The sequence below is a fragment of the Mastomys coucha genome, unplaced genomic scaffold (genome assembly GCF_008632895.1).
Source record: "Mastomys coucha isolate ucsf_1 unplaced genomic scaffold, UCSF_Mcou_1 pScaffold5, whole genome shotgun sequence".
Classification (NCBI taxonomy): Eukaryota; Metazoa; Chordata; class Mammalia; order Rodentia; family Muridae; genus Mastomys; species Mastomys coucha.
This window is the reverse complement of record NW_022196911.1, coordinates 103,058,784-103,070,638: the sequence shown is the minus strand read 5'-3', so window position 1 is coordinate 103,070,638 and position 11,855 is coordinate 103,058,784. Positions and strand designations below refer to the sequence as shown.

General features: G+C 37.6%; 1 protein-coding gene across 2 annotated transcripts in view; it reads left to right on the top strand.

Annotated features, from left to right (window-relative positions):
* Smurf2 (SMAD specific E3 ubiquitin protein ligase 2) overlaps positions 1-11,855 on the top strand; it is a 112,166-nt gene that overhangs the window by 43,362 nt on the left and 56,949 nt on the right. The window contains exons 2-4 of one of the 2 annotated variants that reach the window (XM_031352219.1): positions 3,732-3,770; positions 8,218-8,326; positions 10,731-10,864. In XM_031352219.1, coding sequence (XP_031208079.1) covers positions 3,732-3,770; positions 8,218-8,326; positions 10,731-10,864 — 282 coding nt within the window. The remainder of the gene's footprint in view (positions 1-3,731; positions 3,771-8,217; positions 8,327-10,730; positions 10,865-11,855) is intronic. The other variant, XM_031352217.1, reaches the window with a different exon arrangement.

Genomic DNA, 11,855 nt, shown 5'->3' with positions numbered 1-11,855 from the left:
GGTGGTTGTGAGCCACCATGTGGTTACTGGGATCCGAACTCAGGACCTTCGGAAGAGCAGTCAGTGCTCTTACCCGCTGAGCTATCTCGCCAGCCCCATGTGTGAGAATTTGTAATGGATGTTTTATTGTTTAAAAAAATCACCATTTTAGTGAAGTTTTAGAGTATGTTGAATTCTGTTTCATTAATTCACCACTATCTAGTGAATGCTGATCAGATGCCAGGTACAGTGTATACTTAATGCTGAGGATAGTAAGAAATGAGAGAGAATGTATAATTCATGCAGTGTGGTGTTTGCAATCTATGTAGTCACATTGTAAATGTAAACATTTGTAGGAAAATGTGGTAATTCTTCACGGTAAGTATGGGTTTCTGAGAAGGTGGGAGAGTTGAAAGAAACTTGTTCTAAAAAGCTTTCTTCCCTTTTGAGTTTGCAAAAATGAGTAGGTGAAGAAGCTTGGACAGATGACTTGGGTGGAGAGAGGGATGTGAAGTGTATGGTCAGGTGAGATGGAGTGTCTTTGAGACAGTATGGCCAGCTTACACTAGGGTACTTAGATGGGAATTATGGTGATGAGAAATGAAGTCAGGGAGATAGACAAGCACTAGCTGTGGCTTTGAGGAGAAAATAAGTTTGTTTTGGAAGGCCTTTAAGGATAGAGAAAGGAGAATGAGAGGATGTAACAGGGTTTTGGAAAGATCATTGTGGGTCCTGTGTTGGCCCGGGAGCTGATGAGGCTTGAGATAGTGACAGAAGGCTGTAGTAATTGCTGAACTAGCTGACGAGTAGACAGATGAGGGTATCCAGGAGGTTTTCATGGCGCTGATGTTGGTTGAAAATATCCATCCTCTTCAACTTCAACTTCAGCTTCATCCTAGGGGAGTAGACCTAGGATCTTGTGTATGCTAGCAAGCACTCTACTTCTGAACTATACCCAGCCTTGCTTACTGTAAACTGGTGAGAAATAGTTTGGTCGGCTAGGGGCTGGGGGGACAGAGGAGGAGTGATTACTTGGGGGTGCACTTAAGTTTTGTAGAGCTGAGTTTTAAAGGGTTTAGATGTTATCAGAACAATAGAATAAATGACAAAGACCTGAGAGAATATATGAAAAGTGGCTTTACATTTTTTTTTTGAGATGGAAGAATTTTATTATTCTGCTAAACAAAGAACTCTTTTAGAGATGTGAGCTCTCTCTACAGAAAAATATCATAGCAGTTTACATAGAATTTCAAGGTCAATCAAGATGAGCAGCTTTTTTTTTGAGAGAGGGTTTCTCTGTTAGGCTTGGCTGTCCTGGAGCTCTCTATGTGGACTTGGCTTGCCTAGCATTCACTGGAGGAAGCTTAGGTAGTCAGAAGAGACACAGGCCATTATGTCTGTGGTGGCTCTCAAAGTCCATGAGTATATGTTAAAAAGTGAGATCTAAAGCACAGGTAGAAAAATTGTCTTGAACTGGAGAATAGAGGGATAAAAACGTTAAGTCTATGACAGGAAGTTAGAGAATTCTCAGAATGTTTCTCTGAAGTCAGGTGTGGGCTCATTTCACTTCATGAATCATAACATGAATGGCAGTTTAAATACCATTGCTTTATTACTATTAAAGACTATAATTTGAGATGTGTATGTGTTGTATATGTGTTGATCCTAATTAATGGGCTTGGTTTCTGTACTGATAAAGGTTAATGGGAAATATTTCTAAATCCATTTTATGATTTAGTACTTTCAGTTATGGTCTTAGTTTTCATGATTGAATCTTCATTTTTATAAACAGAACTGCCAGGTGTGGTAACACATACCTTTCATTCCTGTGAGTTCAAAGCTTGATCTATATAACAAGTTATAGACCAGCTGGGGCTACCTTGTCTCAAAAATCCACAAATACAGTTTTTCTTCTAAGATGTAGCCTAAGGGGGACATAGGATGTTGTGATTGTTAATATCTTTATTCCTATACTGATAGTGTTTGTTTAATTTATTCAAAAGTTATTAATTAGGCTTCTTAAATTTATGTTAAATGAATTTTATATGCCAAGCATCAATGTAATAAAGACAAATGTAGAAATTAGTCAAACATTATATTCATATATTATATATTTAATTATAAGTATATGAAAATTTGTAGTTTTCTCTTTGCTTGTTAAGTTTGAATTAAAGAAGTTTATGAAGGCTGGAGAGATGGCTCAGTGGTTAAAAGCACTCGTGATCTGGGTTCAGTTCCAAGCACCCACGTAACAGCTTGCAACAATCCATAAGTCCATTTCCAGGTATTCCAGTACCCTCTTCTGGCCTCCATGGGCACCAGGCACATATGTATGTCCATACATTCATGCATGGAAACACATACACATAAAATTAAAAGTACCTTTAAAGTGTTCAATCAGCAGTTTTTGGTAGATTCAGAATGTTGTGCATGTATTCACATTACAAGGTATGCAGATTTGGGATATCTAGTTTTTAATTTAATTTTTTAAAAAATTACATTTATTTGCTGATGTGTGTATGTATGGAGGTCACAGGAGACAACTTTCAGGTCCTCTCCTTCTACCATATTGGGCCTGAGAATCAAACTAAGGTTGTGAGGTTGGCAGGAAGCATTTTACCCATTGAGCTGTCTTACTAGCATACAAGAGACCCATCTTGTCACTGAACTGTTGATGATTTAGGGGAAGTCAGAGCTCTCCTGTAAGGTTTCTGTGGCATTTATATAAGAGCACAGAAGACTAGTTTTTAAGTGTTGCATTGTCAGAAAACTTTTACTTACAATCTTCTATAGAAAGTTGTTTCATCCTTAAATAGATATGCCAACCTGAATTTATATATCTTCTCCTTACAGCCATTTTTCTCATTACAATTAGGTTTCTTCCAAATTAAAAACAAACAAACAAAAAACCTTTTAGCTTGGCAGTGGTGACACATGCCTTTAATCCCAGCACTCAGGAGGCAGAAGTAGGCATATCTCTGTGAATTTGAGGCCAGCCTGATCTATAGAGCAAGTTCCAGGACAGCCAAGATTACAAAGAGAAACTGTCTGGAAATGCCCCCCCCCCCCAAAACAAAACAAAACAAAACCCAAAGCCAAAAATAGATCTTTTATTTTAAATTTAATTCATTTTTATTCCCCTCCACTGTGTGTGTGTGTGTGTGTGTGTGAGAGAGAGAGAGAGAGAGAGAAAGAGAGAGAGAGAGAGAGAGAGAGAGAGAGAGAGAGAGAGAGAGAGAGAGAGAGAGAGAGAGAACACGAGAGCGCATACGTGAGCATCCACAAGATTGAGCATGCATGGATCCCCTGTAACTGGAGCTGCAGTTATGAGCAGTCTAACCTGGATGCTGGAAACTGAACTGTGGTCGTCTGAAAGTGCAACTGTTCTCAGCCACTGAACCACTGAGCCATCTTTCTAGTCCTTTATGAAAAATTTCTCCTCTAAGATCTTGATGGAGGATAGAATTAGGCCCTGATTAAAATAATCAGACTTGTAATCTTGTTCCTCTACTGTTACTGGTAATCATCGCTAAGGTTACAGTCATTGATTTATGTAAAGATGAAAGTTACTTAGCTTCTTTTGTAGTTTATACCTCACTGTAGTTAGGGTTAGTTAGGGCTTAGTTATCCACATTTGGCATATTAAATTCATTTAATATTTTTAAACATTTAAATGTTTAAAAGTGAACCAATGCAGTCTTACTATTTTAATTTAATTTTCCCATGTATTTGTTTTTGTTTTTTTTTTACAGTACTCTGTGCAAAAAACTTGGTGAAAAAGGATTTTTTCCGTAAGTAAATGAACTTAATACAAATCTTGTATATCCTATGTAGATTTGGGAGAGAATTGTATTTTCAGAACTGTCTGGTTTAGGGATTTGGAGGCAGACTGTTCTATGAATGCTATAGTTTCATGTCATTGCCTCACACTTATCTAGAGGGTTCTTGCTGTTTCTCTTTACCCATTCATACAAATGTGGGGGCAGGTATACAAATGCAAGTGTTAGAAATGTTTCTGGACAGGTTGAAGAAAAAAATTTAATACGCTTTTTACTTTAACATGTTAAGGAAAATTCACTCATGCATTCAGGATTCATTGAGAAGGAGAGAGTTGAGCCTGCTTGTAGAGTTTCCAGGGTTGTAGGAAAGAGACATTGTCAGTCTCCAGAGAAGGGATTGACTGCACTGTAGTCCATTTGCCAATTGGATGTAGTTTTTTGTTTTGTTTTGGGACAGGGTTTTGTTGTGTGGCCTAAGCTGGTCTTGAATTTACAGTCCTTCTAATTCTGTCTTCCAAGTGTCAGGATTACAGGCATTAACAATACCCAGAAGTTGTGAATTTTTTGTGGTTTCATTTAGGATTATGTTTTGTGAGAGCAGACTGGGATGTTTCCTTGTATTTTTTAAAACTCTTAATCTATAATCTCTTTCCCTCTTCCTCACTTTGTATTTTTTGTTGTTTTGAGGTAGGGTTTCATGTAGCCCCATACATGTACCTTGAGTTCTTGACCCTTCTGTGTAGTCTCTGCCAGCAGATTGCTAGTGTGAATTTTAACCTTATAATTTCATACTTTATGTTAGCTTTTAATTATTCAGTAACAGTCACAAGATTGTAAATAAAAACCTTTAGCCAAAAATTTTACATATAAAATATTTGAAATTAGAAATAACTTTAATGGGCAGGTGAACTGGCTCAGAGGTTGAGAAGAGCACTAGCTGCTCTTCCAGAGGTCCTGAGTTCAAGTCCGAGCAACTACATGGTGGCTCACAAACATCTGTAATAGAATCTGATGCCTTCTTACTGGCTTGTGAATCAGAGCCTTCATACATTAAATAAATAATAATTTTTAAAAAATAACTTTTATTAGACTTTCTAATCTTAAGTTCTGTCAGCTTACAAAAACAGTGTGTTAGGTGTTCAGTATGGTGTTAGGTAATATATTCAGGTTAGTTAAAAGGAATAGGAATTCTTGGGGTTGGAGAGATGGCTCAACAATTAAGAGCACTCGCTGCTTATCCAGGTTTGATTCTCCACACCCACATGGAAGCTCATTACCATTTGTAACTCCAGTTCCAGGGGCTCTGAGGCCTTTCTGAAGGCACTTCATGCAAGTGGTGCACAGCCATACGTGCAGATAAAACATTCATATACATAACAATAATAATTTTTTAAAGGAATCATTTTTGACACATTTAAATCCATACTTAATTTCATTTATTACTTTCTACAGTATACTTGATTTTAAGTTTAAAGAACATAATTTTATAAAACTTAGTTATAAATGTTTATGTTATCTTTGTGTTTATATGGGTAAGTGTGAAACAGGATAACTTTAAGCGGAGGAGGGCAGTTGGAAGCAGCCTTCCGCTTCTGTACCATATTCTGTTTACTCCACAAGCATTTCACAGGAGAGGAGGGCCCAAGGGTGGAACTCCCCACTGTATCTGCTAACACCAATTTTATTCTCTCCTGGGCTGCTCCTTAATTATATTTCCCTATCATTAATAGCCTAAAGGCCTTGGTAATTTTTTGAAAAGCTCTTCCTAAGATTGAGCTTTGTGATTTGTCTTGGTGAAGCTGCAAAGTGACAGGGAGGCTTGGATGTGGTGCTAACCAGATCAAAGCTGAGGCTGGCTTTTAAGACATTTTGAAGATAAAATCTTCAGTTTTATCTTCCAGTTTTCTTTCCTTTTCTAATTCTTTCCCTTTCCCCAGAGAGAGCCCCATTCACAGCTGCTCTCATAAAACATCCCAGTTGCCTTGTCTCAGTGTTCCTCAGAAATCATTAATTCTTTGTAAGTCTCTGAGAATTGACAATGACTCCTTGTAGAGTCTTTTTGTGCTTGAATAGTAGGTGAAAGAAAGAAATCCTATTTCATTGGTGTAGGCTGTAAAAATTGCGAAGAATAATTTGAGTAATTTAGGAGTGTGAGTTTGCTTCAGGCATAAGGTTTAGAGGCAGCATAATTATTTTTAATACTCAAAATGGAAGTTACCTGGCAGACTAGAAAGGAGAGCAACAAAGTCAGTCTTTGGCCTTCCCAAGGATCCAGCCAAGGATGGCAGTGACTAGAGGCTCACCTTGACCAATGGTCCGGATTTCTCTGTAGGGCATACCTGCACTTCAGGGTGTCTTTGACCTGTTCATAATAAAGCTTTGTCTATCCACATTTATTTTGGAGGAAGACAATAGATCTTAATTTTTTTCTATTATTGAGTATGTTTCCTGATCAGAGTAGAGTTCTAAAAAAAGATTTATTTATTATTTTAATTTCAGGTGCAGGAGTGTACTGCCTGCATCCCTGGTGCCCCTGGAGGCTAGGAGAAGGTGCTGGGTTCCTGGAAGTGTATTTATGGACAGTTATAAATCATTATATCAGTGCTAGGAAGTGAACCTGGTTTCTCTGCAAGACTAACAAGTGCTTTTAACTGCTGATGCATCTCTCTAGTACCCAGAGTATAATTATTAATAGTAAATATAGTTAAGTTTTTGTTTGTAATTTAAATTGTGTTCAGTGATTAAAGTCCATTTTAAGGTGGTGTATGGGTGCATGTGTCATGATACATGTGAAGGTCAGAGCTCTACTGCTCTTAGGAAAATCCTTTTGTACCTGTGTGTGCTCTACATTCATTGCTCTTTCTCCCTGTTCACATTCAGTCTGTTCTCCTGGCTTTATGAGGTTTTCCCTCACTCACTCTTAAACACATAGTAAACGGGGGGTGTGTCCGTTTTTCATCACTGACTGAATATTTCAGAGAATCTACTTAAAGGAGGCACTGTTTTTTTATTTTGGGGGTTCTTTTTGTTTGTTTTTGTTGTTTTGGCTCAACAGTTGTAGAGGTTTCCAGCTCATGTCTAACTGGCTCAGTTCGTGTGGGCCTGTGATAAGGCACACCATGTGGCAGGGGGACACACTGAGGCTGCTCACTTCACTGTGGCTGGAAAGCAGAGAGGACAGGGATGAGACCGAGTAGGACAGGAACGAGATACACCTCAAGGACTATGCCTCAAGGACTCAGTTCCTTCAGCAGGGTCTCATTACCTCCCAGAATAGATTGTCATATTATGAATGCATCAGTGGGTTACTCTTGATAAGGCCAGGGTCCTCATAAACCAGTCCCCCTCTCAACCACCTCTGTAGTAGGGACCAATTTAACACAGCCACCGGGGTACTTTCCAGATCCAAATATAGTATAGTATAGTATAGTATAGTATAATATAATATAATATAGCATAGTTGCAACCCTTTAATACTGTTCCTCATGTTGTAGTGACCTCCAACCATAAAATTATTTTCATAATTACTTCATGACTATAATGTGCTGCCGATATGAATCACAGTGTAAATACCTTGATTTCTGATGGTTTTAGTCAATCCCTCTGAAAGGTCCTTTGATTTCCCCCAAGTGGTTGCAGCTCACAGGTTGAGAACTGCTGCTTTAGACTTTGTTCATACTTCTCACTACTCTGAGTACATTGAGCTAGTTATGATTTAACTTTTTTTTTTTTGGTTTTTCGAGACTGGGCTTCTCTGTGTAGCCCTGGCTGTTCTGGAACTCACTCTGTAGACTAGGCTGGCCTTGAACTCAGAAATCTGCCTGCCTCTGCCTTCCAAGTGCTGGGATTAAAGGCGTGTGCCACCACTGCCCGGGACATTTAATCTTTAGTCTTCATTTGTAAAATAGGGATAAAACAACACTCATTTCCCTCAGGATTATTGTAAAGATTTCAGACAAAGCATTTTAAATAATTCCCATTGTGTTTGCTGTTTTAGTCAGATAGCAAAACATTTCCTTACTGTTGATTTCCTGTGATTGCTATTTTCATTTCCTTTTTGTGGTGTCTTATTACTTGTAGTCATTACTTAGTAGCAGTTTTTAAGCAGTTTAACCTTTCTGAAATTAATGTTCTATGCGACAACTATGTTTAAGAAGCCCTTCAGATGAGCTACTAAGACAGAGTTGTGTTGAAGGAAAATTTGAGCATTCACCTTTTCAGAGTTTAATAGCTGCTTACAATTCTCAAGTACCCCTCACCCTCTGTGTGCATGTATGTGAGCACATGTCTGAATGTTGGAATGGAAAAATCTTTTATAGTAATAGTATACTATACAATTTAATATACTATACAATTACATGAGCAAATAGTAATCCTCATGTAATTAATCTTTTATCTTACATGTCAAAGTATTTTTTTTTTTTTAGTTTTACTTTAAGTACTTCCCCTTTTCTCACAGGTCTCCCTGATCCGTTTGCTAAGGTGGTAGTTGATGGTTCTGGGCAGTGCCATTCTACAGATACTGTGAAGAACACACTTGATCCAAAGTGGAATCAGCATTATGACCTGTAGGTATACATGATTAATTTGAAATAAAGCACAGAATTGGTCTAATACAATCTCTTAAAAGAATCATGGAAAATGGTTTCAGTTTGTATACAATATGGTTCTTTTCTTTTTCCTTTGTTAAAATAGTACTAACTATTGAGCCTTGGGTCTCAGACATGGTAGGCAAGCACTCCATCACTGAACTATACCCTCACCTCCTTTTTTACTTGTATGTATTTTAGCTGAGGTTCGTCTTACTAAGTTGCTCAGGCAGACCTTGAACTTGGGATCTTCCTACTTCACCCTTCTAAATAGCTAGGACTGCAGGCCTTCAACACACAGTCTCAAACTTATGATTTGACATTCTCTAAAAGAGGAGCCAAACCCCGTGGAAAAGTGCTTTGAATATTTGATCAACAAGACAGGCAGGTAGGGGCACACACACACACACACACACACACACACACACACACACACACACACGAGTTAAAAGAAAGAAAACATACATTGAAAAAGTTACAGCCATATTTCTTGGTAGGTTCAAGTTACCTTTCCTTGAAGACTAGTGATGTTGAACATCTTTTCATGAGCTTGATGGGACCAACAACACCTACAAAAAGTTTTTAGTTTACAGGTTTAAAAGAATTCATTTTTCTTCTAGCCATGTGTATTAAATTATATAAGTTTTCTTTAAAATGAAAACAGAGACTGCCTAAATGCAATTTCTAATTAGTTTCTGACTTTGAAATATTTTGACAGAATGTTTTTGACTTATAAAACTTAAGTGCTTAAAATTATTTTCAAAAGGCTTCTAATTAGAAAATTATTACAGTTAAGAATTTCAAATCTTTTTGTATTATAGTAAACATAAAGAATATGTTGGTACGTGTACTATATAGATCCTCAGGCCAGTAGTGGGCTATGGAGGCCTCAAGAGTCACTATTTTAGAATAGGTGAAAGCCAATTAGGAAACAGTAGTGTGTGTGTGTGTGTGTGTGTGTGTGTGTGTGTGTTGTATTACTTGTTACTATGTGATATAACATGTAGCAGTTACATACCAGTATGTATGTTTTTATTTTTATTTTTAAAGATTTATCTATTTATTCTATGTATATGAGTATGCTACCATTGTTCTCTTAAATAAATCTTTTTATTTTTATTTTTAAAGATTTAAGATGTTTTTGAAAATTGAAGCATGCCTACTTTATGACAGTTTAGAATATCTCATTTGTAAGCAATAGACTCAATACAAACTAGCTTCATTTTAGAGCCAGGTTTGATGGCCCACACCTGTAATCCATCACTTGAAGCAGAGGTGCAGGAGGAAGGCAGGTTAAAAGCCAATCTGGTCTAAACAAACAATAACAAAGCAGGTCTAGGTATGTAGCACAGTTGGTAGAGTACTTGCCAAGTATGTATAGAGAGAGCCCTGGATTTGATCTCACCATTACCTAAGACTGGATATAGTAACACATGCCTGTAATCCCAGCACTTGGTAAGTGAAAGCAAGATCACATAGTGAGTTCAAGGCCAGCCTGGGCTGCATTAGATCATCACTTAAAGCAACAAAGCAAAGGGGGGAAAAAACGTAGTTTTTATAAAACAAGTGTATTGACTTGTATTGAAAGAATGTCAGGGTGATCACTCTTTAGACACACTGGATCCAGGGCTTAAGAGCATCTTCCATGTTCCTTGTTTTTGTTTTATTGAATGATAGTATAAGATCAAGGTTGCTGGACCAAAAATGTGACCTCTTAGAATCACTGAAAGAAAGTTAGGTTATGATCACATGATTATGTTATTAACCATGTTTTTGCATGACTTGATGCCATGTTAATAATTGGCTGTGATAGAGCTTTTTTACATACTTGCAGGCATATGCACAGACAAATATAGTAACGCTTTTCCCTGCTCTGCTTGTCTGCAGGCAGTGAAGTGAAATCTACAAGAGTCCTGCTCGCTCAAGGCCTGCATATAGGAAAGAAGCAGGGGAAAAGCGTTACAAACAACTTTTGTTCTGCAGCATTTAAAAATATAACAGGTAGGTCAGATTTTTGGTCTATCAGCCTTGACAGTGCCTCTTAAAGGTGAACTAAGTGTCTGAGTGTTCTTTCTGAATGACAGAATGACATTCAGATGTCATTCTGAATGATGATCTGAATGACATCCCAAACCCTAAAGTAGCTTTTTTTTTTTAAGTTTTTAACATGAGATTGGAAAAAAAGGGATTATATTATATTAAAAAATATTTTAAATGTTTTTAAAGTTTAAGTTCAGTACTTTGAATTTATTGAATTCAAAACATAGTTTGTTTCTTTTAGCCATATTCTGAAATATATTTAGGATGCTTGAATATTAAAAAGTTAAAATTTATACTATTTATAATTACCAAGTTATTCATGTAGCTGTTTTTTGCCTTTTAGGTATATTGGAAAGTCTGATTCAGTTACGATCAGCGTATGGAATCATAAGAAGATCCATAAGAAGCAAGGTGCTGGATTTCTTGGTTGTGTTCGTCTTCTTTCCAATGCCATCAACCGCCTCAAAGATACTGGTTGTGAGTAAATTTTTTTTAGTTAGAAAATATGTATGAGAACTTTATGTAGTAGGTGTTCAAAACTTAAGTTCCCATGTATATCTGAAACACTGATAAAAATTCCTGGCCTATATTTATTTAATGGACACAAAAATTGAAACATTTTGGGCTGGCAAAATGGTTTGGTGGGTCAGCCAGCTGCCAAAGGTGATAGCTTGTTCTCGTCTTCTCGTTTTCCCCACTTCCCCTTTTCCCCCTCTCTACTCCCTAGCACATACTAAATAATTTTTTTTTCAGAAATGGAAACATTTTAAGGATGTGATTCTAAAGGTGAATCAGAGAGGATACTTGAGGAATCCAATAATTTATGGTATTCAGAAGTGATTGACATTTGGGGCTTGTCTTAGACCAGATAGAGGCAGCTTACCTTATGGAGTTAAGAGTTAAATGCATCTGGGCAGTGGTGGTACACGCCTTTAATCCCAGCACTTGGGTGGCAGAGGCAGGCGGATTTCTGAGTTCAAGGCCAGCCTGGTCTACAGAGTGAGTTCTAGGACAGCCAGGGCTACACAGAGAAACCCTGTCTCGAAAAACCAAAATAAATAAATAAATAAAATAAAATAAAGAGTTAAATGCAAAGACCCATGGCAGAACAAATACTGAGAATAAAGGATGGTGGAGTCCTGACCTCTAAACAAGGTATTTCTACCATCCATGTAGGCTCAGGAAACATTGAGGAAAAGACGTAAAATAAATGTATAAGGCACAGGATGGGGAGAGGGCCTCCAAAATGCTATCTGTTAAGCACACCATGGCTATAGCAACTATGAACTCACACTAGCTATGTATACTGGCACTGGGGGTCCAGAGGTCCAGCCTTCCTAACATTCAGCTGTGCAAGGAGAAGAGATTCCTAGGCCTAACACCCAGTGCTGATCTGTTTGGCAAGTAAGAGATCCTGAGAGAGAAGGGAGAGTGGGACCCAGTCATGTACACTGGTAAAACCACCAGA